This window comes from Pelodiscus sinensis, chromosome 32 (genome assembly GCF_052426305.1).
Source record: "Pelodiscus sinensis isolate ZL-2025 chromosome 32, ASM5242630v1, whole genome shotgun sequence".
Taxonomy (NCBI): domain Eukaryota; kingdom Metazoa; phylum Chordata; order Testudines; family Trionychidae; genus Pelodiscus; species Pelodiscus sinensis.
In genome coordinates, this window is record NC_143083.1 from 11,446,921 (window position 1) to 11,471,195 (window position 24,275).

The 24,275-nt window shown below is 53.7% G+C and overlaps 1 protein-coding gene across 1 annotated transcript; it reads right to left on the minus strand.

Annotated features, from left to right (window-relative positions):
- Positions 1-8,341: 8,341 nt before the first annotated feature.
- Positions 8,342-23,035, minus strand: LSM4 (LSM4 homolog, U6 small nuclear RNA and mRNA degradation associated). The gene is made up of 5 exons (XM_075902914.2): positions 22,882-23,035; positions 21,388-21,429; positions 17,973-18,071; positions 13,864-14,047; positions 8,342-9,100 (listed from the first exon to the last, which is right to left on the minus strand). The coding sequence occupies exons 1-5, from the start codon at positions 22,882-22,884 to the stop codon at positions 9,012-9,014; spliced, it is 417 nt and encodes a 138-aa protein (XP_075759029.1). The 5' UTR covers positions 22,885-23,035; the 3' UTR covers positions 8,342-9,011.
- Positions 23,036-24,275: the final 1,240 nt, after the last annotated feature.

A 24,275-nucleotide genomic window follows, 5' to 3' on the forward strand; every position in this document is an offset into this window, starting at 1 on the left:
CAGAGCGCGGCAAACCCACCCCTGGGCCTCAGTGCAAGGGGCTGGCCAGCAGCCAGGGCTGGGAGCCAGGCCTGGCCTTCCCACACTGGGATTGCCTGCAACCCCAGCACACACAACAACAGAGGCCTTTCCAGCGCACCCTTCGGGGGAGAGCCGCCCACAGGCCTGGGCTGTGGAGTTTAGACACTGGGGGGGTCAGGCCCAGGCTCTGGGACTTACCCCTGGCAAGTCAGAACCTGGATAGCTACACTGCAACATTAACCCGAGCCAGCCTGGCCCCGGCAACTGACACAGGCCAGCTGCCTGGTTCACTGCAGCATCCACACTCCCCCAGAGCAATCAAGGCAAAAGTTAGTAGCTATGGCAACCAGGTGCCATAGGGACCCCTTGCAATCCTCTACTTCCCGGGCCGATCCTGGCGGCTGGGTTTGGCCCGACGGGAGGGATCCGTGACACCCGGTGTCTCCACGCTCCGTGCCCAGCCACAGCCTCCCCTTTCTGCTCCTGGCACAGGAAACGACGGCAGGGAGGGCAGCAGAGCCCAGCCCAACGGCCACTGGTCCAGGTTTTCAGACTCTTCCGAAGAGGGAAGGCCAGAGGTGCCCAGCAGCCGGTCTCAGCTCCCCCCCATGCCAGACACCACAGCAGGGCCCTTTGAAGGTGTCAAAGGAGGAAAAGCCCCATGAGTCAGAGGTGGGCAGCCCCCCGCCCAGTGCCTGGCAGCCATCACCTTCACGCGAGAGGAGGGCTTCTCCCCTTGTCTGGCCTGCTTCAGACATTGCCCACGCACCTTTCTGCTGGATCTGTCCCTGGGGCAGGAAGTGGGGGGTGAGCCCGCTTGGAGCTCCCCCTGCCAAGAAGGGGCAATCCCTGTGGAAGGGAGGTTAGAATCATAGAATCCCAGGGCGGACAGAGACCTCAGGAGGTCATCGAGTCCAGGCCCCTGCCCAAAGAACCAACCCAACTCAACCAACCCAGCCAGGGCTTTGGCAAGATGGGACTTAAAAACCTTTAGGGATGGAGATTCCACCCCCTCCCTAGGGAACCCAGCCCAGCGCTTCCCACCCACCTAGGGAAATAGCTTTTCCTAGTATCCAACCTAGATCTCCCCCCCCGTAACTTGAGCCCATTGCTCCTCCTTCTGCCGTCTGTCACTACTGAGAACAGCCTCTCTCCATCCTCTTTGGAACTTCCCTTCAGAAAGTTGAAGGCTGCTCTCAAATCCCCCTTCACTCTTCTCTTCTGCAGATTAAACAAACCCAAATCCCTCAGCCTCTCCTCGTAAGTCATGTGCTCCAGCCCCCTCATCATTTTGGTTGCCCTCCGCTGGACCCTCTCCAATGCGTCCACATCCTTTCTGTAGTGGGGGGCCCAGAACTGGACGCAATACTACAGATGTGGCCTCACCAGTGCTGAATAAAGGGGAATAACTGCTCTAGATCTGCTGGCAATGCTTCTCCTAATGCACCCCAATATGCAATTTGCCTTCTTGGCTGCAAGGGCGCCCTGTTGACTCAGATCCAGCTTCTCATCCACTGTAACCCCCAGGTCCTTTTCTGCAGAACTGCTACTTAGCCAGTCAGGCCTCAGCCTGTACCAACGCTTGGGATTCTTCCATCCCAAGTGCAGGACTCTGTACTTGTCCTTGTTGAAACTCATCAGATTTCTTTTGGCCCAATCCTCTAATCTGTCTAGGTCACTCTGGACCCTCTCCCTGCCCTCCAACCTATCTACCTCTCCCCCAGCTTAGTGTCGTCTGCGAACGTGCTGAGGGTACAATCCATCTCCTCATCCAGGTCATTAATAAAGATATTGAACAAAACCGGCCCTAGAACCGATCCTTGGGGCACCCTGCTTGAAACCGACCGCCAGCCAGATGTCGAGCCATCGATCACTACCCATTGGGCCCAACAATCTAGCCAGCTTTCCAGCTGCCTTACAGTCCATTTATCCAATCCAGGTTGGCTGAAAGTTGGTGCTGCCAAGTGGAATTCCCATCGTCAGCCGCACGCCCCTCTGGGGTCAATTCCCAGCCCTGGGCCTTCAAGCTTGGTGGGCGTTCCATGCTGAAAGCAGCAGCCCAATTAGCAGAGCAGGCCACAACCTTCCCCCTGAAAACACCAAGCGCAGCCCCGTTACCTGCTGCTGTCCCCCCAGCCTGTCTCCAACCCAAGGGGATGGGTGCGTCGTGCCGGGCACAGGGGCCACTAGTCTTTCTAATGTGCCTTATGGCACGGCAAAGATACCAGCCGGCCAAGTGGCTCACAGGTAGCTTAGCCTTTGATGTATTGTACGACGGAGTTTTATTCAGACTGCCCTTCGCACCCCCTCCCCCCTGGGGTACCCCAGATGCCTTGAGGGGCGTCCAAGCTGAGAACTCCAGCAAAGGATTTTCCTCGCCGTGTTACAGCCGTGGGAAGCCCTTTGGGAAAAGCCACGTCCTTACCCATAGCGCTACAGCCATGTTTGGAGTCTCCCAGATCAAGCTGATGCCTCACGTGCTATTCCTGGAGCCAGCCTGAGCCAGCACGGCCTAAGCTCACGTGTCCTCACTTAGTCACACTTCGGCTCTGGCACCTGCTAGCTGTATTTGTCACGGAGTAGCTGGAGAAGCATTTGGCTGCTGCGCTGAGGCAAGGGACTGTGGCGCTACGCTCACCTGGCTCCACAATCTCTCCCCTGGCTGCGTAGTGCTGCTGGGATCAGAGCGACGCCGGGATCTCCTGAAGAGGGGTCTGGCTTTCCCGCAGCCAGAGCTGGGCCAAGCTACAGGCTGACTGGGCTACTGCCTGGGGCGCCCCATCGTCAGGGGCCATGCTCCCAGGGAGCATGAATGGCTCTGGCCGGCCCTGCCCACAGCCGGCTCTATACTTCCTGGCCCAAGCACTGTGGTTTGAGCGAGCACAGACCAGACTCGTGCTGTTGCTCTGATGGAGATGGAAATCCACTGGGAGGCCAGTGGTTTCAAGTGTACGTCAAGCATTCGATTCCCTTGGTTTATTTCCTTCCCCCTGCTGCTGCAAACATCTCCGCTCCTGAGGGCCCTGCCCCCCATATCCGGGCTCCGGCTGCAGCGCAGGCTGGGACGCACAGGCACCTGTCAAACACCCAACACGTGCGAGGAACTTTTCACCACGGGTCCTGGTGCAACACCAACACAGGGCAGTGTGTTCAGGTGCAATGCCCCTGGGGAATTCAGCTGCCCCTCGTGCCGGTCTCCTCCGCCAGCTCGCAGTCTGCAAGCAAGGATCCTGGGGTGAAAGCCACACGCTCCAGAGAGGGCAGCTCCGGGGGCCTGATGCATAGGCCCAGAGGGCTCTGCATGATGCTGGAGGCCCTTGGCAAATACATTAGCACCATCCTTATCCCAGGGCACCATTCTAATGTCTCGATACCTCTGTCCCAGGCAAGCCTGGGTCCCGGTTGCCCTCCTGTATGAGGCCTCTTTCCAGCTGTCCTCAGCCTGCGACCGGTGCAGCACCAGCTGCCAGGGCAGGAGTGCTGCCTTCTGCTCGGAGCCAGAACGGTCCCGCTGTCGCTGCCCGGGGCGAGCAGGCCGGCAGGGGGGTTGGCCCGTGGTCATGCACGGGGGAGGAGGTGGCTAGTGGCAGTGCAAGGCTGTGGCTCATGCAGAAAAGAGGAGGCATGTGGATGCTGGTGGCAGAGGCCACACAAGTATTCATGAGCTGTACTCAGCTCCATAGGCCCCAGCTGTAAAAACCAGGCCCCGCTGCTTGCTCAGAGCAGCATGGCCTCCCTTGTGAAGCTGCACCGGCAGGCAGGTGGCTCAGAGGTGCTCTTGGCTCTCTGGAACCACATGCTCTGAACTGAGCATCATGGCTCTCCAGCCCAGCCCTTCCCCCGCCCCAAGCAAGGCCCCACCAGGTTCAACCCAACTCTGCCTCGCTGGCCGGTCCTCGAGACCCTTCCCAGGACCCTCCCCAGCGGGGCAGAGAGCCCGCTTGATGCCAGACAAGCTGAGAGAAGCTCTTTTCCTTCCGCCCCCCGGCTCAGGGCCAGGAAGCCAGTGATGCACTGCAAGAGGGGGCAGCTCCTCCCAGTGCTGTCGGGGGCTGGAGCTGCCATCGCTTGGCACTAGCCAGACCAGCTCCTAGATTGGCCAGGGGGCTCGTCTCCCCCTGAGCAGACAGAAGCCACTGCTTGGAGTATAAGCGCTGCCACACTCTTCAGAGTCTCACCTGGGCTAAGCCAGGCTCCATCCAACTCCCACCCCTGCTAGAGGCCGGCCGGTGCCCTGGAGCTGGCTGGGAGGCAGTGCAGAAAGCACCTGCTGCTCCTGGCAGGAGGCTTAGGGTTGTACCCCCCACCTGCTTAGACGACTCCTCAACCAAGTAGCAGAGAGACCCCCCAGCTTGGGCCAGCAAGAATGAACCACGGCTGGGCCTGCCCACCTCCACCAGCCAGGCGGGTCTCCAGACCAGACACTTTCTGATACATAGCTCCTTCCAGAAAAGGCAAAGCCCCTGGCTCAATGCCGGAGGGTCGGCTTCAGCCAGAGACGAGCTGCCAGCTGGTCCCCGGAGCCGGCTGGGGGGGGCATGGAACGATCTGAAATTTAGAAAGGAAAAGGAGGCGGCGGCTGTGGCGGCAAAGGGTATTTTTAGTCGCTTAACACAGCCCTGAAGTATTTCTGCGGCCACTCCCTCCGGGCGTCTCATGTGTCACTATTCCAACGCGCTCTTCCAGCTGACGGCACACAAGGTCTGAGTCACAGCGGCTCACTCAACAGAGCTGTTTACACTTTGCAAAGTTCCTGCTCTTCTAAATAGAGAGAGAGAGAGAGAGAGAGAGAGAGAGAGAGGTGTTCCCAGTGTAAACACATCCCTCCCCCCCAACTACGCACAGGGTCTGTTTCAACACAAGGGGTGGCCCTTGCCACAGAGCCGGGCCGGGGAACATAATTGTATTTTGGGGAAAGGGAAATTCAGAGTCAACGCAGCCAGGACAGAAAAGGGTGGTGGCGGAGTGGCAGCTTCTACTAGACAGTCAACACCCTAAAGGGAGCTCAGTAGAACACCCTGTTCAGGGGACAGGGGAGCCATGGTAACAGTCTCTGATCACACACGTCTCCTGGTGGTTAACGGGGTTTCCCATCCCCACTCGGTGTCATTTCTTTTACTTCTCTGGCTGCCTGAGCAACATAAGAACGGCCGTACTGGGTCAGACCAAAGGTCCTTCTAGCCCAGTATTCTGTCTGCCGACAGTGGCCAGCACCAGATGCCCCAGAGAGGGTGGACCGAAGACAATGATCAAGAGATTTGTCTCCTGCCATCCCTCTCCAGCCTCTGACAAACAGAGGCCAAGGACACCATTTTATCCCCTGGCTAGTAGCCTTTTATGGACCTAACCTCCATGAAATTATCTAACTTCTCTTTAAACTCTATTATAGTCCTAGCCTTCACAGCCTCCTCTGGCAAGGAGTTCCACAGGTTGACTACACACTGTGTGAAGAAGAACTTTCTTTTATTAGTTTTAAACCTGCTACCCATTAACTTCATTTGGTGTCCTCTAGCTCTTCTATTATGGGAGCAATTCTTACAACTTCCCTCCTTTGCTGCAGCTCCTGCCTCCACCCCCCCACTGATTCTGCTCTCCCTAGGCCAGCTGTCGTCCCCCCCCCCCCCTCCATGTTGCGCTGGGTTTCCTCTCACACGGTTCTGTCACGCACCTGACACCCCCAAGGAAAAAAGGGGAAGGTTAGTTTGGGGCACAGACAGGGAAGATGGTCGATGCAGAACACGGATCAGTGATTCCAGCCTACGTACCATCATGGGCCGCAGCTTAACGGCCTCAAGGATGACACATGGGCCGCAGCTTTGTGATGACTGCGCTGCGCATAGCCCACCGGCCCCAGGTTGAGACCCACTGGTCTATAGATGTTCTGTGCTACAGCACTACAGCTAAGTACCTGCAGGTGGACCAATGGCTCCTCTGCAGAAGGCAGGATGTGCACGCACCAGAGAAAGGCCCAAACAGCAGCCTGAGGGGGCTGGGGAGGAGGAATTCCCCTGCTGTAATGACACGCCAGCAGCACTTCCTAGTGACCTCCCACGGTCATGACTTTCAGGTCACTGAGAGTCACGAGAGGCGTGATTAGGGGGATGCTAGCCAAGGGGCATCTGTTGTAACTGCCCCATGTCTGGCCAGCACAGCCCTTCCCGCCATACCTTAGGGCAGGGGACCCTTTTCTGGGTCAGGGGCTGCTGACCCACAGAAAAATCAATGGGGGGCTGCACACAAGTGAGAAGCAAAAAAACCCTCAACGCTCACTGACATGGCCCCCCGACTGTGGAGAAAGACGCTCGCTCCCCACATTCCCCTCACGCAGCAGAGCCTAGGGGGACCGAGTCGGGAGACTGTGCGCGCTCCAGAGGCTGGAATGCCAGCGTAGGCTCCCCAATGCTGGGGTGGCTCTAAGCCTTGAGGGCCGGATCCAGGCAAGTTGGGCCTGAGGTTCCCCACCCCTGCCTTAGGGACACAAAGAGCCACCCTTTGCAGCGTTGGCTTCCTCTCCCACAGAGGCAGCTGCAGCATTGGAAGTCTCCCGGCAGAGATGGGAAGGGGAGGGGAGTAGAACATTAAAGGGGAGAAGCTGGCACATGCCTTTTGTTCCAGTGTGGCAGTGACATGGACTTCCCAAGGCAGCCTCTGGAGCAGGAGAGCACAAGCCCCGTTTCCTTTCGCGTGGGCTCCGTGTCCCGGGCCAGAGGAAACTTGGCTGCCTCCAAACCTCTCTCGCTGGTTTTGCTCCAAGGAAGCAAGAGAGCCCCAGAGAGCAAAGATAACCAATGAAATTGTACAGGGGGAAAGGAGGGTTAAAGATGGGCATTTTAGCCTGTTAGCTTGTGAGGTTAAAAACAAACACTAATTTATTTAAAAAAAAAAACAAAAACAACTGTCTAAAACAGAGAAGTGAAGGTCTCGGCCATGACCCAGCTCTGTCGCACGCACCAAGTGAGAGTCAGCACTGGTTCAATAAGGGAAAAATTTAAATGGGGACACCAAACAGCATGTTCACGCTTTTTCAGAAGAGGCAATTAAGGGCATCACAGTGGACATGAACACGTAGAGCAGTGTTTCCCAATTGGTGCTCCGTGGAACCCCGGGGTTCCGTGAGAACGTGGCATTGTCCCACCCCCTCTTAAAGAGACAGTATTTTGCAGGTTTTTTTGCTCAATCAATTCTGGTGGAGCTTTTTTTTTTTTTTTGCTTGCCAAATTTTACCCTGGGAACCCTAGGTGTTCCTTGAAATTATTTTAAGCTGAAAAGGGTTCTGTGGCCAAATAAAATGGGAAACACTGACAGATACCCCTTTAAAAAAGAAGATGTGCTCACATCAAGGTGACATCTAGACTACAGACTTTTGTCGACAGATGATCTGTCGACAGACACTGTCGACAAAGAGCGTCTAGACTACATCCAGTTCTGTCGACAAAGCAAGCTGCTTTGTCGACATGACAGTGTAGACGCCAAGGACAGTGTAGATGCAATAACGTCTTCTGTCGACAGAACTCTGTCGACAAAAGGCATTATTCCTCGTAGAATGAGGTTTACAGCTGTCGATAAAACTGCCGAGTTCTGTCGACATTACGTCAACAGAACTTGGCAGTAGCGTAGACGCAGGTATGGTTTTGTCGACAAAAGTCCACTTTTGTCAACAAAACCCTGTAGTCTAGACACACCTCAAGAGCTGAAGGGTAAGTTACCTGTAATATTTTCTCTCACACACACACACACACACACACACACACACACTCTTCCACGCTGAGTCTGAACAGGTCAGCAGGGCTAATCTAGGAGCACTTCTCCTTCAGGGAACACAACCACTGAAGACTGGGGGAAAATCCTAGCACAGCTGAAGTCAATGGGGGAAATTCTGTCCTTGCTACAGTCAATGGGGGATTCCCATCCACCTCAGCAGAGCCAGGATTTCCCCCTTCGAACCCCCAGCTCCAAGATGAAAACTAAGAATAGATTGTTGCAGGAGGCTTAAGCATGCCAGATCTTGTTAGTGCAACTAATCGCCATGTGTCGCCAAGCAAGAAGCAAGTTTGGGAGGGAACAAGTCAATCTTCTTTCAGACTCCTCTCCAGAGTGACGTTAGGGTTAAGGATCAGCCAAAGCACATCCTCAGACCTCACTGTGAAAACCCCTCTCAAAGAAAGTAGTCTGAAGACTAAGTCAAGCACCAACATTTCAACCCGTTTACAAAGTCGTGTCGTCCGCAGTCTTAAAAACAAAAACAAAAAGCTGTTACCCTCTTTCACTTCCCAATGTGAAACTCACACATAGTAACAGACCAGTCAAAGCCAGGAATTAGTGATGTTATTCGAAAACCTGTAGTTGCTGGTTTTTTATTTTCAGTTTTTAAATCATACAACCCAAGAGTGTTTTCCCCTTGGCCTATGCTCCAAGGCATGATAGAGAATTGCCTAATCAGAAACAGAGGGCTAGTTAAAAAAGGCTTAAAAAAATCTTTAAGATAGCTCTTAAAGCAAAGTCAAGTCCTCAATTTCAGTGTCTCGAACTAAAAAGTCTTGTGTATGCAACAGATACGAAAACCTCCCAGATCTGGGTTCAAATATAAAACAAAAAGCAAAACCAAACTCTCCTCAAAATGTTTACACAAGTTCTTAAAACATACAAGGGACGTGTGGGTGTATTAAAATACAGATAGCCTGAAATATTAAACAGAACTTAACTCCCCTCAGGAGAGAGTCTACTGAAGTCACCTCCTTTATCAAACTGAAAAGGGAACCCAAATCTTTCCAATTATGGATTTACTGGCTAAAACGGTGACAGTAATGACCCGAGCTTTACCAGCCGAGGAGGCTCTGAGGAGCGGAGAAGGTGCACAATGATTCAGAGAGTCTGTTAAGCTTGATTAACCGGGAATTAGAAATCTAATACCTTTACATACATGGCAATCTGGAGGGGACAAAATCAGATAGCCTCCCAACACTGTCTCTGGCAAAGGTACAGACAGCGTCTCATTGCTTTGCGGACTGTCTGCCTGGCTTCTTTTCCTGCTGCCCTCTTCCGCTGCTTGGTATCCCTCGGCCACGACCACCGAACACTCCTGCGGAAGAAGAGAAGCAAAGTCAGCAGTTCCGTCGCAGGTATAATCTGGGTGCAACACACACACACACACACACACCCACCCACCCCCATTGGTAGGCTCCTTTGCCATGGCTCCGAAGAACCTTAAAATCTACTCTGTGCTAATCCACAGCACTCCACCTAGCATCAGAGTGGTGTCAGATCGCTCCCTGCGGAGACTGTTAGCAACAGACTCCCTGCTAGGGATGTTAAGAAACGAGTCATTCGTCAATTTTTGTCAACTACTCGATTTTCCTGCTGAGCCAAGCAACTACAGGCAGTCCCCAGGTTACATGGATCCAACTTACATCGGACCCCTACTTACAAACGGGGTGAGGCAACCCCGCACTAGCTGCTTCCCCCCAGCAGACCAGGGAGACGCGGAGCAGCTTTTCTCAGCAGACACCTCAGCTTGAGAATAGAGGACTGAGGGAAGTGAGGTGTGGGAGAATAAAACTGAGCTCTGGAGAAATGTTTGGCTAGAGTTTCCCCTACAATATGTACCAGTTCCGACTTACATACAAATTCAACTTAAGAACAAACCTACAGTCCCTATCTTGTACGTAACCCAGGGACTGCCTGTACTGAGGATGTTAAATATGACTAATTGACTAGTCGATAGGGCGATTCCGCCTTTGAAGTGTGGCAGCAGCCTTAGGGATTCCAGCTGATCCCGGGCTCCACACAGCACTTTGAAACGCAGGGAGGAGCCTGGGGATACCCCAGCTGGCCCCGGGCTGCACGCAGGGTTTCAAAGCAGCAGTGCCAGGTGGAGCCTAGGGATGTAATAGTACAGTTGATTAACTGGTAAGTAAAAGCTTATAGGTTAACGCGGTAGACTACATGCGTTCCCTTCTCCCCGCCAGTAAATTTTTAGCAGGTTGGCCAGCAGCCTGGCTCAGTCCTGGCTTGCAATGGGGTGTGACTCTGAATTTCAAGGGTATTAAGAACCAGGCGGGCAGGCAGCCCAGCTCAGTTCTGGCTTATGCCAGGTCCAAGAGCTCAGACCCGCCCTCCCCAGACAGGGACTGCTGCCATCCTGCGCTACTGCCTCTATCAGCAGCCACAGCACAAGGTGACAGGCAGCAAGTCCGTGAGGGGAGCTGGTTTTTAAACTACCTCCCCTTGCGGGCCAGCTCCTGCCTGGCACCCTGCACTGCTGCCTCCAATACAGTGGCTGCCGGCCCTGCCCCCGGGGACTATAGAATAGTCGACTAACCAATACAATTTCATGAGGTTACTTAAGTGGGTCTGGCCCACGAAAGCTCATCACCTATTAAACCATCTTATTAGTCTTTAAAGTGCTACCCAGTCCTGTGTTTTGTTTGACTATTCAGTTACCTGATATTTAACATCCCTACCAAGTCTAGCCCCAGGCTTCAAAGGGGGCTGCCGCTTTGAAGTACCCCCCCTTTCTCTCTTGCTGCCTCTTTCTGAGCGAGGGTGTGAGCAGGGTGAATCCCAGAGCAGCCCACTCCCGGCACACGTACTCCCACCAGAAGGTCAGGCTGGAGGAGCACACCGGCAGCGCGTTCATGCTGACCTGGACGCACGGAGATTGGGGAGCAAGGGAGAGAGGTGGACCCGGGGCCAGGCTAGGAGGCTGCTCCGTGTTGCTGAGGCCCCGCCATGAGTGCGGTCTGTCCGGGAGAGGGATTCCTTCCCCGTCAGGGTGCTGCGTGCGGAGGTAGGTCTGAGGGGAGCTAGCCGTGGTAATGACACGGTGGTTCGCTCTTGTAACTGACCTATCTTCAGAGCGAGTCACTTTCTCCGCCATGTTGATTTCTGCATCCTTGTGGCAGCCTTTAGTTAGTTAGTTTTGGCCTGCAACAGAATGTGCTCATCTTGCTAAATGACTGATTTGAAAACTCGCCAAGTGCACCGACACACTGGGCCACTTATTTTGAAAATTGTAACTTTTTAAATGGGACTCCTAGCTCGTTGTTCTAGGAAGCGCTGCAGTGAGCAGGGATGCAGACGTGCACTCGCCTAACCGATTCACCGATAAGCACCCACTTATTGGCGAACATCAACTACGCACAGCACTCTCCCCTCCGCAAGTAAATCTTTGAGCCGGCATGTGGGCAGACCTGGCTTGTGCGGGGACCCAGCAACAATCCCCACTGCAGCTCTGCACGGTGGTAGTTGCTAGGGACTTGACACAAACAGCTTCCTTGGGGCCCGCAAGCCAGGTCACAGCAGCTCCCAGCCTTCTGATGGGGGCACCCAACTTACATGCCGCCGGTGGGACACGGAGCCGTCTGGGGACTCTTGCTCTGCCGCCTATCCGTGCATCTGGCTCACTGCGCCCATGGACTGGTCAGGTCAGTGAAGGGAGCCACACTGCCAGCCTGAAGCTGCCTGCTCTTTCCAAGCAGCTGAAGATGTGGCCTACAGTGCCCCCTCCTGCTGGCCAGGAGTAAGAGACACAACCGACTGCTGAAAGGATCGTTCCTCTTGGCATTAGCCGTGCACCCAATTATAGCTTTGCTCCTGCCTGCTAGCTCCTTAGCAAACTGCGTGGCAGTAACAAGAGACAAGCCTTTCAGCTGATTAGCTCATGCTACAGCCTCTCTGTCCGACAGTCCCTTCGCTATTCAAAGCGGCAGGGGCTCCTCCGTTTCATTGGCTCCGCTCTCGACCGGGCGGATCCTGCGATGGCACAAGGCCGGACAGGACAGACTTCATGCAAAAGGTTTGTCCAAACCGCCAAGCCCAGAAGCGGCGACGCCAAGTGCTGTGGTCACCGGACTGGAGGAAGAGAAGGCCAGGCACCTTCAGGTGTCTCAAGGTCACTTTTGCGCTGGGAAGGCTTCGAGGCGGAGAAGAAGCGGCAGACACCCGAGCTGCGTTCCCCTGGGAGGAGACTGACATTCCTAGGGATAACGCCTTTGCCAACAGAGTCCCCGTCATGAGCTCTCCAGTTCCACCCTGATACTGCCTAACACACTGCAACCACGGTGGAAAATGCCAGGAGATCAGTGAGACTGGATGGGCTTGTCACCAGAACCGTTTCCTAACAGCCTTGGCAGCTGCTGGTGCACAGAGCTAGCTGTGCGTCACCGATGTCCTAGGTCAGTGGTTTTCAAACTTTTTTCCTCGTGCTCCAGCTGGAGAAATTTGTTGATGCCCACGACCCAGTATAATTTGACTAGGGCAAGGGTGTCCAAACTTTTTTCAAAGAGGGCCAGATTTGAAGAAGTGAACATGCGTGAGGGCCGTCCCCGCACACTCAGCCCCAAGGCAGAGGGCCCGCGGGGTCGGAGGCGGGCGGAGAGCGCAGGACACGCCGGCCTCACGGCGGCCCGGGGGCAGGGCGAACCCGCAGCCGAGCGGGGGAGCGGGGCTGCGGACGTGCCCTACAGGGCAGGCTCTAGGACCGCGGAGGCCATGGGCGGCGGCGGCGTGGCCGGAAGCGGCGCGCTGGGCGCGCCAGTTCAAAAGAGCGCCGGGGAGCCAGGAGAGGGGGAGGAAGCGGGGGCCGTATTAAACCAGAACACGGGCCGCAATTGGCCCGCGGGCTGGACTTTGGACATGCCTGGACTAGGGCATGGCCTCCTGGGTGGAGTGAAGGACAAGAGTTTTGGGGTGTAACACGGCTCCGGCTTGGGGGAGGCGGCTCCCGCTCAGTGGCGCAGCGAGGGAGCTAAGGCAGCTTCCTGCCTGTCTTGGCACCGCAGACCCTGCTGTGGCTTGGAACAGCCAGCAGCAGATTCCCAGGCAATGGAAATGCGGAGCAAGTGCTCAGGGCCGGGGCAGGGCTCAGGGCCTCCCGCCCCCACCTAGGAGCCAGGCCTTCTGGGGTGCTGTGCAGTCAGGGAACTGCCTTAGCCCCTCCCCCTGCTGCTCAGCAAGGCCCAGCGCCCGACATTTCACCGCCCAGCCCTGGGTCACGACCCGTCACTTGAAAACCGCTAGTCTAGGCCACCTGACATTCTGCTGTAACAGAACGAGTGGGCAGTCCAGGACGGTCCTTAGGTGACACGTCAGACCTGGTTCGAGAGCAAGGGGCAGTACTGAGTGAATCCCATAGGTTTGACCAGAGGTGCAACCGGCCTTGAGGGTGGGAGACAAGAAGGAGGAGGATAAGGAATGACCAGCCACAAAAGGGTCCTAAGGCAGAGGCAACCCCTGCACGATCGTTTCTCCCAGCACAGATTTCTTAGGGTGGCTTTAAGCCGATGGCCTTAAACACCAGCTGAAGGCTTCACAACTGCAGGGCAAGATCGTGCCAAACCCTGAGCAAGTGAACCAGAGTCAGCAGCTGGGCCTCTTACAAGAGCCGCAAAGACTCCCCAAGGGATGGCCAGGTGTGCTCTTACACCCGCGCCCTGCGCCAGAAAGAGGCTTCCCCTGCCCCCTGCAGGAAGGATCCGATCCAATGCACCCTCGGACAGAACGTTACTTGCTCCCCAAGCGGGTTTGCTAGCAGAGCAGGTGGCACGAAGCTCCCGCAAAGAGGGACAGAACCATTTGACACAAACGGGCCATGGACATGGACAGGTTCAGGGCCTTGCTTCTTTGTTAAGCTCCTACCTAGTTCCAGCACCTTCGCCTGCCTTACAGGCACCTTTGGGATTTACTCCTCCTTAGCTGGCTCTTTTTCGGAGGTCAGTCCGGCCTCTCACACCACACAGCACTACCAGCGTAACATTCAAAGGAACAATTGCATATACAAGAGATCTGCTTAAGACCCAAGCGTGGCCACCCCCCTGTAAGCAAGAGAGCAAAGAAGATCATTACCTCGCCCGGCACCTCCACCTCCTCGGCCTTTCTGTTGCTTCTGCTGCTGCATGCCACCGCGACCTCTTCCTTTTGACACCACCTCCTCCTTCACCATGTCAATAATTTCATCGGGGATACGCAAATACTTAATCGTGCTGCCGCGAATGTAGCACTCCGGCATTCGCCAGAATTTGTCTCCATCCTGCGGGGGAGAAACACATGAGAGCAGAAGAGGCGTGCGAGTGCACACAAGCACTCTTACTTCTTTGGCTCAGAAGTGCCTACGTCACTTTGAAAACGGGACTACTTACTCATTGCCAGCAGCAATAATTTCGCAAATACAAAAGCATCCCTTGTGGAGGAGGGGGAGGGGGGAGAATGGACGGAATTGGGCACAGAGTTTTAACATCAGTTGTGCGACTCATCTCACAATATTCAAAGTGCACCAAGTCTGAGTTAAGATGGACGGTAAAAGCCGGACATCTACTGAGCACGAGGAGGGCCTGAAAGCGTACACAGGACATTCTACTTGGAAAGCAGACTCGAAGGCAATAAGAAACACAGCTTCCTCACCAGAGGAATATCTGCAATAGATTTCCTTCCCAAGAACATGGGAGATCACCCATCTATTTTACCCTATTGGGCCTATTCATGTGGCACTCGACGGCTGCTTTTAGAGGAATCGAACAGAGCAGAATGTGTGTCTACCAGCTGTGTGCGGTACAGAGCTGTCATTTATGGAGCGAGTTTCAGAACCTTCCAATTCTGCTGGGGACTGAGCCCTGTTAGAATCGTAGCTCTTAAATGATCAGCGTGATGGTGAGAACAAGGGAACACAAAGCAGGAGTGTCTGAGCGGAACAATAGCCCAAAGACTGATCCATAATGCAGTCTGAAGGGGAGAAGAGAGCTGGCCCTGCCCTTTGTGAGCTTATGCTAGACAGCCACCAAGAAGGGGCTTTCATTACTGAAACTGTTCTGAGGCTTGTCCGTACAGAGGGTTATTCAGGACTAGCTCCCTGTGCAGACACTTTACAACAAGGGCGCCTTGCTCCCGTTTCGCTTATGTGCTGCCCCCACCCTCTGCCTTGGATCCTCCTAGCTGGGCTGCAGCTCAAAATACAGGAAGCCACTGAGCCCGTCTCCCCTCACTTCCTTGTTTCTGTACTCGGAGGAGTAAACTAACTACAGTAAAACTCCAATAGTCCGGCATCCAATAGTCCAACACTCCTGATAGTCCGGCATCAAAATGGCAAAAGCCTAGTGAGTGAGCTTCGGCAAAAAAATGAGTCACAAGGTAACAACAGCAGCAGCTGAACTGATCAAAAAGGGTAAAAAAGGATTAAAAAACTAAAACATTACAGTATACTGTATACAGTATGTACAATAAAAAGGGTTAAGAACACTTTATATGCATTATACAGGCAGTCCCCGAGTTACGCGGATCCAACTTATGTCGGATCCGCAGTTACGAACGGGGTTTGCTGCCCGTCTCCCTGGTCTGCTGGAAACCAGGGAGCACGCGGACAGCCCAGACGCGCCACGGCTGTCCCGCTACCGGCATGTTCCGCGGCTTTGCTCCGCTTTGCTCCCCGGTCTGCTGGAGACCAGCAGACCAGGGAGACGGGGAGCAAAGCTGCGGAGCACGAGGGCAGCATGACAGCCGCGGCGCGTCTGGGCTGTCCCCGTGCTCCGCGGCTTTGCTCCGGACGCCTGTGGTACAGCAGCTGGGGCACTGCCGGTTGCTCTGGGCAGCATCCCATCTGCTCTGCCCCAGGCGTCCTGATTCAGCCACTGCTGGTCATTTTCAGCAGCGGCTGAATCAGGACACCTGGGGCAGAGCAGCTTGGGTGCTGCTGGGTTGGTCCAGTAGCGCCGAGGAGCGGCGCTACTGGAGCAACCCAGCAGCACCCAAGCTGCTCTGCCCCAGGCGTCCCCAAGTCAGTCGCTGCTGAAACTGACCAGTGCTGACTACAGGAAGCCCGAGGGAGAGTTGCTCTGCCCCGGGCTTCCTGGAATCAGCCGCTGATCAGTTTACTTGGGGACGCCTGGGGTTCTTAAGTTGAATCTGTATGTAAGAACTGGCATCGATTCAGCCTGTTGAAACTGATCAGCGGCTGATTCCAGGAAGCCCGGGGCAGAGCAACTCTGCCCCGGGCTTCCTGTAGTCAGCACTGGTCAGTTTCAGCAGTGGCTGAATCTGGATGCCAGTTCCGACTTACATACAGATTCAACTTAAGAACAAACCTACAGTCCCTATCTTGTACGTAACCCGGGGACTGCCTGTATACATAACCAGCTTACAGTACCTCCTAATACTCTGGCATATCTGATAATCCGGCACCACCTAGGTCCAAATAGGTTCCAGATTATCAGAAGTCTACTGTATTTGGAGCCAGATCCTCCAGGTACAGTCCTGGCCCTCTAGTGACTGTTTCCATTCACACCATTCCACTAACCACAGATCCGTCAGCCCAGGCCTGCTCAGCTGCATTCTGAATGTATTTTTCTAAGTCTGGGCTTGTCTATTGAGGTTTTCCTACGCAGAACTGCAGGGGATTACGAAGGCAGGCAGGACGAGCCACACGGGTGTGACTCAGCCAGGCAAGAGTCCAGTTGTGCAGCGCTCCATGGGCTCTTTCCGATCTGGACCGCTTGCTACCCGTGCTCCAGGCTTTACCCTCTGCCAGGGCCTTTCCTAGGCATCGAACGCCTTCCAACCCCAAATGAATAGAGGTTAAAGAAACAGATTCCAGTTCTGGTACACAAAGGCCGTTAATCACACACGGGAAAGCAGGAGGTCACATGAAACATTAAGCAGAACGTGACCACGGTTAGATGACTAGTGTCTAGGAAAGGTGCACCAAGTCAGAGGGCCCCACACTTGGCTGGGAGCCAAGTGGGTCTGGGCAGCGCTACCTCCCCATCCTCTGGGGGGGGCCTAGGGATGTTAAAATAGCGTAAGACGGTAACCACGTAACCCCTGAAAGTCTCAGCAGTCCCACGGCTGCCCGTGCTGTGGGTTAGCTTTCTATTGCTGAACCCGCAGCGAAGCCTTCCTGGGGGCGGGCCTAGCAGCCCTTGCCCACTCAGCTCCAGGGGAGGCGGCTTCCCTGAGCGCCACTGTCACCGTTAACAGAGCAGGAATTCGTTGTAAGCATGTATGGTTAACCAGGATGGAACTTTTATACACTGGAAAACCCCGACTCAATATCAGGCCATTAACAGTTCAGATTCAGTCGTCGCTGACACCTGCACAATACCCCCTCCTACTCCACTGGGCCCCATTTCTTCTTCCAGTGCGGGCTTGTGACGGGTTTGGGACCTACCTCCGCTGCGGCTCTGCATTTAAAGTGTATTAGGAGCCAAGTGGGCAGGCAGCCCGGCTCAGTTCCAGCTTGTGCTAGGTCCAGGAGCTCAGACCCTCCCCACAGGGGCTGCTGCCTCCCCACACTGCTGCCCCTTTATCAGAAGCAGCAGGGTGACAGGCAGCCAGTCCACGAGGGGGCTGGTTTTTAAACTGGCTCCCGTCACGGATCAGTTCCTGCCTGGCACCCTGTGCTGCTGCCTCAGCCACAGAGCGGCAGGGAGCTCCCCGGGAGTGGGGCCGGAGGACACTGGCTGCCGGCCCCACCTCTGGGGATTATCGACTAACCAATAAGAATTCATGAGGTTACTCGACTACTCAATCAATATTTAACATCCCTACTTCCCACAATGCCCCACCGCTCCCGGCACCTCCTCCCTGGGGGGCTAGAAACGCCGACAGCCTGCACCTGTCTGTTCCAGCCAACCCATCCACTTGCATCTTTCAGTGCTCACCCCGCCTGGGAGGCCCCTCGCCGTTGTGTTCGCAGTGGAGGCCACGTTCAAAGGATCCCACCTGTGGGCCTCATGTGGAGCCCTGCGTAAATCCAAACCACACCGCGGGCCACGGACAAATGGGCCACGGGCCGCACATGGCCCACGGGCCGTGTGTTAAGTAGCCCTGCCTTATAGAGCAGTAACCCAGCTAAAGGAAGGACACAGACTGATGGCCCAGCACCAGCAGTCCCAGACAGCCCGAGCAAGACCGGGGCTTCTTGGCATGGAGCCCCTGACAGTAGAATGTAAAATAGACAACCTTACCCTGGATGTGCAGATGACTTCCCTAAGGTTGATGTTCATCCAGTTATCACAGCTCACTAGGTGACCATTGTACGTTTCACCATTTTTCAATTCCACCAGCTAAGAGACAGAGAAAGTCAAACACAATAACCAACAACTGAAATTCTCAAAAGCAGACAATTTCAGGTAGTATTTGAATCAATTATTCCTTAAGAGGGTATATGGGCAAGAGAAGTGTAGGCCCAGTGTAACACTGAAAAAGAGGAAGTGTACTTTTCCTAATCAGTGTATTTGGGATATAAACAAGACACACACCAAGAGGTATACCCACCACACACTACGGCTGTGTCTAGACTGGCCAGTTTTTCCGGAAAATCAGCCACTTTTCCGGAAAAAACTTGCCAGCTGTCTACACTGGCCGCTTGAATTTCCACAAAAGCACTGACTTCCTACTGCAAGAAATCAGTGCTTCTTGCGGAAATACTATTCTGCTCCTGTTCAGGCAAAAGTCCCTTTTGCGCAAAAGGGCCAGTGTAGACAGCTCAGATTTGTTTTGCGCAAAAAAGCCCCGATCGCAAAAATGGCAATCGGGGCTTTTTTGCGGAAAAGCGCGTCTAGATTGGCACGGACGCTCTTCCGCAAAAAGGGCTTTTGCAGAAAAGCATCCGTGCCAACCTAGACGCTCTACTCCGCAAATGCTTTTAACGGAAAACTTTTCCGTTAAAAGCATTTCCAGAAAATCATACCAGTCTAGACGCAGCCTACATGCACTAATCAGACGTGTACAGGAACAAGGAGAACAAAGTCTGAGGTGTGCTAGGAACTCTCTTTTTTCTGCTGCTCAAGCTTTAGTGTAAAAAGCTGCTACAACACTGGAGCACTCTAATCCCACCTCAGAATCCTAGAAGCCCTGCCGGTATTATTACTTGCGTCTTGAATTGGAAAGGACATCCTTTCTACAGGCCAGGTACATCTTTGCATTTAGCACCATTCTGGCCCTGGTCTGCTTTGCAACAGTGACTTACAGTTGTGTCAGATTGCCTGTACAGGTTGACACTAAGGATGTTAAGGTCTAGTTGACTATCTGATAAGCAAAAGCTTATAGGACAGTCGAGTTAACTAGTCACTTCTCCCCACCCCCCCTTGCTGCCTCCAGCAGAGAGAGGCAGCAGAGGAAGAGGGGAAGAATGGGCACTTCAAAGTGGTAGCGCTACCCAGCTGAGCCAGGAATCAGCCTTGTGGCTGCTGCTTTAAAACCCCAAGGTGGTGTTTCAAAAGGGGCAGCCACCGCACAGCTGATTTGCGGCTCAGCTGTGCAGTGCTGCCCCTTTAAAACACAGAAGCACCATGGAGCCCAGGGTCAGCTGGGAATTCCCCAGCTAACCCCAGGTTCTGAGTGGCATTTCCCTAGAACCGAGGATCGGCAGACCCTGGGTTCTCAGGAAATACTGTGCGGAGCCCGGGGTCAGCTGGGGAGTCCCCACCTGATCCCAGGCTCTGGGGAAATACCGTGTGGAGCCCAGGGTCAACTGGGGAGTGCCCAGCTAACCCCAGGTTCCGAGCGGCATTTCCCCAGAACCTGGGATCACAAGTCCCTGGGTTCTCAGGAAACGCTGAGCAGAACCTGGGGTCAACTGGGGAGTCCCCACCTGATCCTGGGTTTTGGGGAAATGCTGTGCGGAGCCCGGGGTCAGCTGGGGAGTCCCTAGCTGCCCCTGGGCTTCACTGCGCTGCCCCTTTGAAATGCTGAGGTGGCATTTCAAAGGGGCAGCCACCACACAGCTGATCCCTGGCTCAGCTGCGTAGTTATGTTCCTTTCAAATGCTGCCCAAAGACTAGCCTTTAAAGGGTAAGACTTCTGTTAAATTGAGAGTGCTGATCAACGCACCTGACGCTGCTCAGAATATCTGCTATGTCTTATTCTAATCTTATTTCATACAGTCACTCACAAGATAAGGAAGGTTTACTTTAAACTAAGCTAAGAATACAAACAGAGCTACCATACTAAATTCTGGCTGTGGCACATTGAAGATACAGAAAAGCAGCTCACTTCTTTTTACAGCTTCCAAAATCACCTCCCTACCCAGAGGTTTCCAATACAGAGACCCTGACCTGGTGATCTTAGGACTGAATAAGGATCTCAACCGGTTAACACATTACAAAGACCATTTCCCCTCTCTGGATAGTCACATTTCCACACCAAATGCTGTGAATGATCCACTTGCACCCTGATTTAAATTAGCTTCATTAACACAAGCAGCTTCTTCCTTATATAGACACCCCTGCTTCAAGGTTCGGTTCTAGGACCGGTTTTGTTCAATATCTTTATTAATGATCTGGATGAGGGGATGGATTGCACCCTCAGCAAGTTTGCAGATGACACTAAGCTGGGGGGAGAGGTAGATACGCTTAAGGGCAGAGATAGGGTACAGAATGACTTAGACAAATTGGAGGATTGGGCCACAAGAAATCTGATGAGGTTCAACAAGGACAAGTGTAGAGTCCTGCACTTGGGACGGAAGAATCCCAAGCATAGTTACAAGCTGGGGACCAACCGGTTAAGTAGTAGTTCTGCAGAAAAGGACCTGGGGGTTACAGTGGCTGAGAAGCTAGATATGAGTCAACAGGGTGCCCTTGTAGCCAAGGAGGCTAATGGCATATTAGGTTGCATTAGGAGGAGCATTGCCAGCAGATCCAGAGATGTCATCATTCCCCTTTATTCGGCTTTGGTGAGGCCGCAGCTGGAGTATTGTGTCCAGTTCTGGGCCCCCCACTACAAAATGATGTGGACGCATTAGAGAGGGTCCAGCGGAGGGCAACCAAAATGATTAGGGGTCTGGAGCATATGACTTATGAGGAGAGGCTGAGGGATTTGGGTCTGTTTAGTCTGCAGAAGCAAAGAGTGAGGGGGGATTTGATAGCAGCCTTCAACTTCCTGAAGGGAGGTTCCAAAGAGGATGGAGAGAGGCTGTTCTCAGTAGTGACAGATGACAGAACAAGGAGCAATGGTCTGAAGCTGTGGTGGGAGAGGTCCAGGTTGGATATTTGGAAAAACTATTTCACTAGGAGGGTGGTGAAGCACTGGAATGGGTTCCCTAGGGAAGTAGTGGAGTCTCCATCCCTAGAGGTGTTTAAGTCTCGGCTTGACAAAGCCCTGGCCAGGTTGATTTAGTTGGAATTGGTCCTGCCTAGAGCAGGGGGCTAGACTTGATGACCTTCTGAGGTCTCTTCCAGTTCTATGATTCTGTAACTTCCACTCAATTCATCTGAAGAAGTGGATTTTACCCATGAAAGCGTATGCCCTGATACATCTGTTAGTCCCTAAGGTGTCTCGGGATTCCTTGTGGTTTTTTAAGAGACTGCAGCTACCCCAACAACCCAAAGTGTCTGACGCTGATTGCAAGCAGTACTGGCAGGAAATATCCTTGTTACTCACCATCGGATGGTTCTGGGCAGTCTTCAACAGTGACAAGGGAAGCTAGAGTGAAAGTAAATAAAGGATAAGCCTGAGAAAAGTCAGCAGAACAAAGGATAAAGGCAGCCTATTTGCAGACAGTGATAGAAATGTAGCCGTGTTAGTCTGGTGTAGCTGAAACAAAATACAGGCCTATGTAGCACTTTAAAGACTAACAAGATGGTTTATTAGATGATGAGCTTTCGTGGGCCAGACCCACTTCCTCAGATCAAATAGTGGAAGAAAATAGTCACAACCATATATACCAAAGGATACAATTTTAAAAAAATGAACACACATGAAAAGGACAAGTCACATTACAGAACAGAAGAGGGATGTGGGGGGGGGGGGGGAAGGAAGGTGAATGCCAGTGAGTTAATGATATTAGAGGTGGGGAAAGGAAGATGTCTGTGAGTTAATAGTATTAGAGGTGATAATTGGGGAAGCTATCTTTGTAATGAAGACTCCAACTATCTTACACATTACAAAGATAGCTTCCCCAATTATCACCTCTAATACTATTAACTCACAGACATCTTCCTTTCCCCACCTCTAATATCATTAACTCACTGGCATTCACCTTCCTTCCCCCCCCCCCACATCCCCCTTCTGTTCTGTAATGTGACTTGTCCTTTTCATGTGTGTTCATTTTTTTAAAATTGTATCCTTTGGTATCTATGGTTGTGACTATTTTCTTCCACTATTTGATCTGAGGAAGTGGGTCTGGCCCACGAAAGCTCATCATCTAATAAACCATCTTGTTAGTCTTTCAAGTGCTACATAGTCCTGTATTTTATTTGCAGACAAGCGTTATTTCAGCCACAGATTTACCAAACACAGGGCGACCGCATTTCGGAGCCACTTCCCCAGGGAATACAGCCCAGGAGCTGCTGCCATTCAGATTAGACTGAGCGCTGACAAAACCCAGCAGGAACTAGGGAGGGGAAATGCAATGTAATTATTCAGCCAGTTCACCCATTAAGGCATAGGATCCCAAACCAGGGGGCGTGAAGAAATCCCCCCTCCCCCAAGTTGTGCTGCTATTTTTGTTTTTTTTGCCCCCCCCCGGTCAGTTCCTCTTATTTTTTTATTTTTTTTTGCTCAACAAGTTTTGCTGCTATTTGGGGGGGGGGAGGGGGAATGGGGGCATGAGCGTTTCTCAAAAATCAAAAAGGGGGCGTGATGCCGAAGTTTGGGAACCATTGCATTAAGGGGAGGGAGCGGCTCCCCGCCCCACGGGAGGAGGGCCCCCCCCCCACACCACCGGCAGCCCCCACCTGCAAAGCTGGAGCAGCCCCCACCTGCAAAGCGCTGCCCAGTGCTCGGCTCCGCACGTGTCAGGGAGCGAGGCGAGGGGCGGCGCGCGCTATTCGGCGTATTACGGTAGTGCCCGCAGCGGGATCCGCGGGCTGGGCGCCGCACGTGCTCTTAGGTGCATTACGGTAGCATGGAAAGGCCCGCGCCCCACCGACTCACCATCTTCCCGCTCGGCTCCCGTCCGCCTGCGGCCCCGCGGGCCCCGCCACGCGCACCGCCCCTGCCGAGCTGCTCCGGGCCGGGCTCCCGCCTTCCGCCACCGCCGCCAAGCGACAGCCGCCGTTTTACGGCAGTGCCGTAAAACGCGGCCGGCGGGCGCGACAGAGAGAACGGCGCGCGGCGTCCCCCGTTACCCACAATCCTCCCCGCCCTGGAGCCTGCGTTCCACACAATGCCCCGCAGCGCCCCCTAGGAGGCTGCATTACCCACAATCCCCCTGCAGCGCTCCCAGGAGCCCCCCTCCCATTGTTATCCATGGCCCTCTGTTGGACTCTACGTGCCCTGCACAGCTCCTCTTGCAGCCCCCCCTTCCCTGGCTGTTCTGAGACCCCCCTGTCCCCCCCAGTAAACTGGTCAGGCTCAGGCCAGCGCCCATTGGCCTGCTGCTCGCCCCATGCTGTGCACAGATCCCTGGCTGCCCCCCTTGTCTAAGCCCCTCATTGCCCAGCCCTGCTTGGAGATGGAAAGTCAAACAATACGGGACACGCTTGACATTCCATCCCAATCTACATGGCATCTCATTTAGGAAATACCGGACACTTCTATTTCCTCATTTCTAGTGTCTCAATTGGGTTCCCAAACTGAACGCTCAAATACTGGACTGTCCGGTTCAAAAGCGGACACCTGGCAACCCGGCTGGAAACAACACAGCAGTTAAAATTGTGACAGTCAACCGTAGCTCCTCTGTGATGGTGATGAACCATCTCTGGCAGCCATGAGAAACGTCAATCCTCTCTCCCTCTGATCTCGTGCTTCTTTTCTTTTCGTCCTTCCAGTCCTGCCTATAGTTATGTCTAGACTGCTGCTTTTTATTGGGAAAAGGTGCACAAATTGTACTCCGCAATTTGCCTCCCTTTTCCCAATAAATTTGTCGGAAGAGGCTTTTCTGATATTTGGCCCGTCTTCATTGGGCCAAATTTTGGAAAAACCTCCTCTTTCAGAAAAGCCCTTCTTCCTCGTGGCATGAGGAAGACCAGGCTTCCGCAAAAGCATGTCTGCTCTTCCGCCAAAAGCAGACACGTTCCTCTGGTACACTGGAAAAACTCAGTAGTCTAGATATAGTCTATGCTCGCATTTGCAGTACAACACTGCTAGCAACTGGGCTCTGAGCAGGTGCACAAGCCCACTTACACAGAGCTCATTGCAGAACAGAGGCCTAAACTTCCTAGTGTCCAGCCTTCCTCTTGCCTCTCCTCGCATTCCCTTGAACATTAGCCATGCGTACAGCACTGCATTTTAGTAGCAGGTTCACAATCTAGAAATCCAGAAACTATTGGAGAGTAACAATGCCCCCCAGTGGCTGTTTCTCTTTTGTTTTAAACCATTAGATTAGG

What these genes read in the sequence shown, in the direction of transcription:
- LSM4 (XM_075902914.2), bottom strand. An exon ending in CTGCCCAGAACCATCCGATG is followed by an intron (nt 18,072 to 21,387) that starts GTGAGTAACAAG and finishes TCTGTCTCTTAG; the next exon opens with CTGGTGGAATTGAAAAATGG. An exon ending in AGGTGGAGGTGCCGGGCGAG is followed by an intron (nt 9,101 to 13,863) that starts GTAATGATCTTC and finishes CTTCTTCCGCAG; the next exon opens with GAGTGTTCGGTGGTCGTGGC.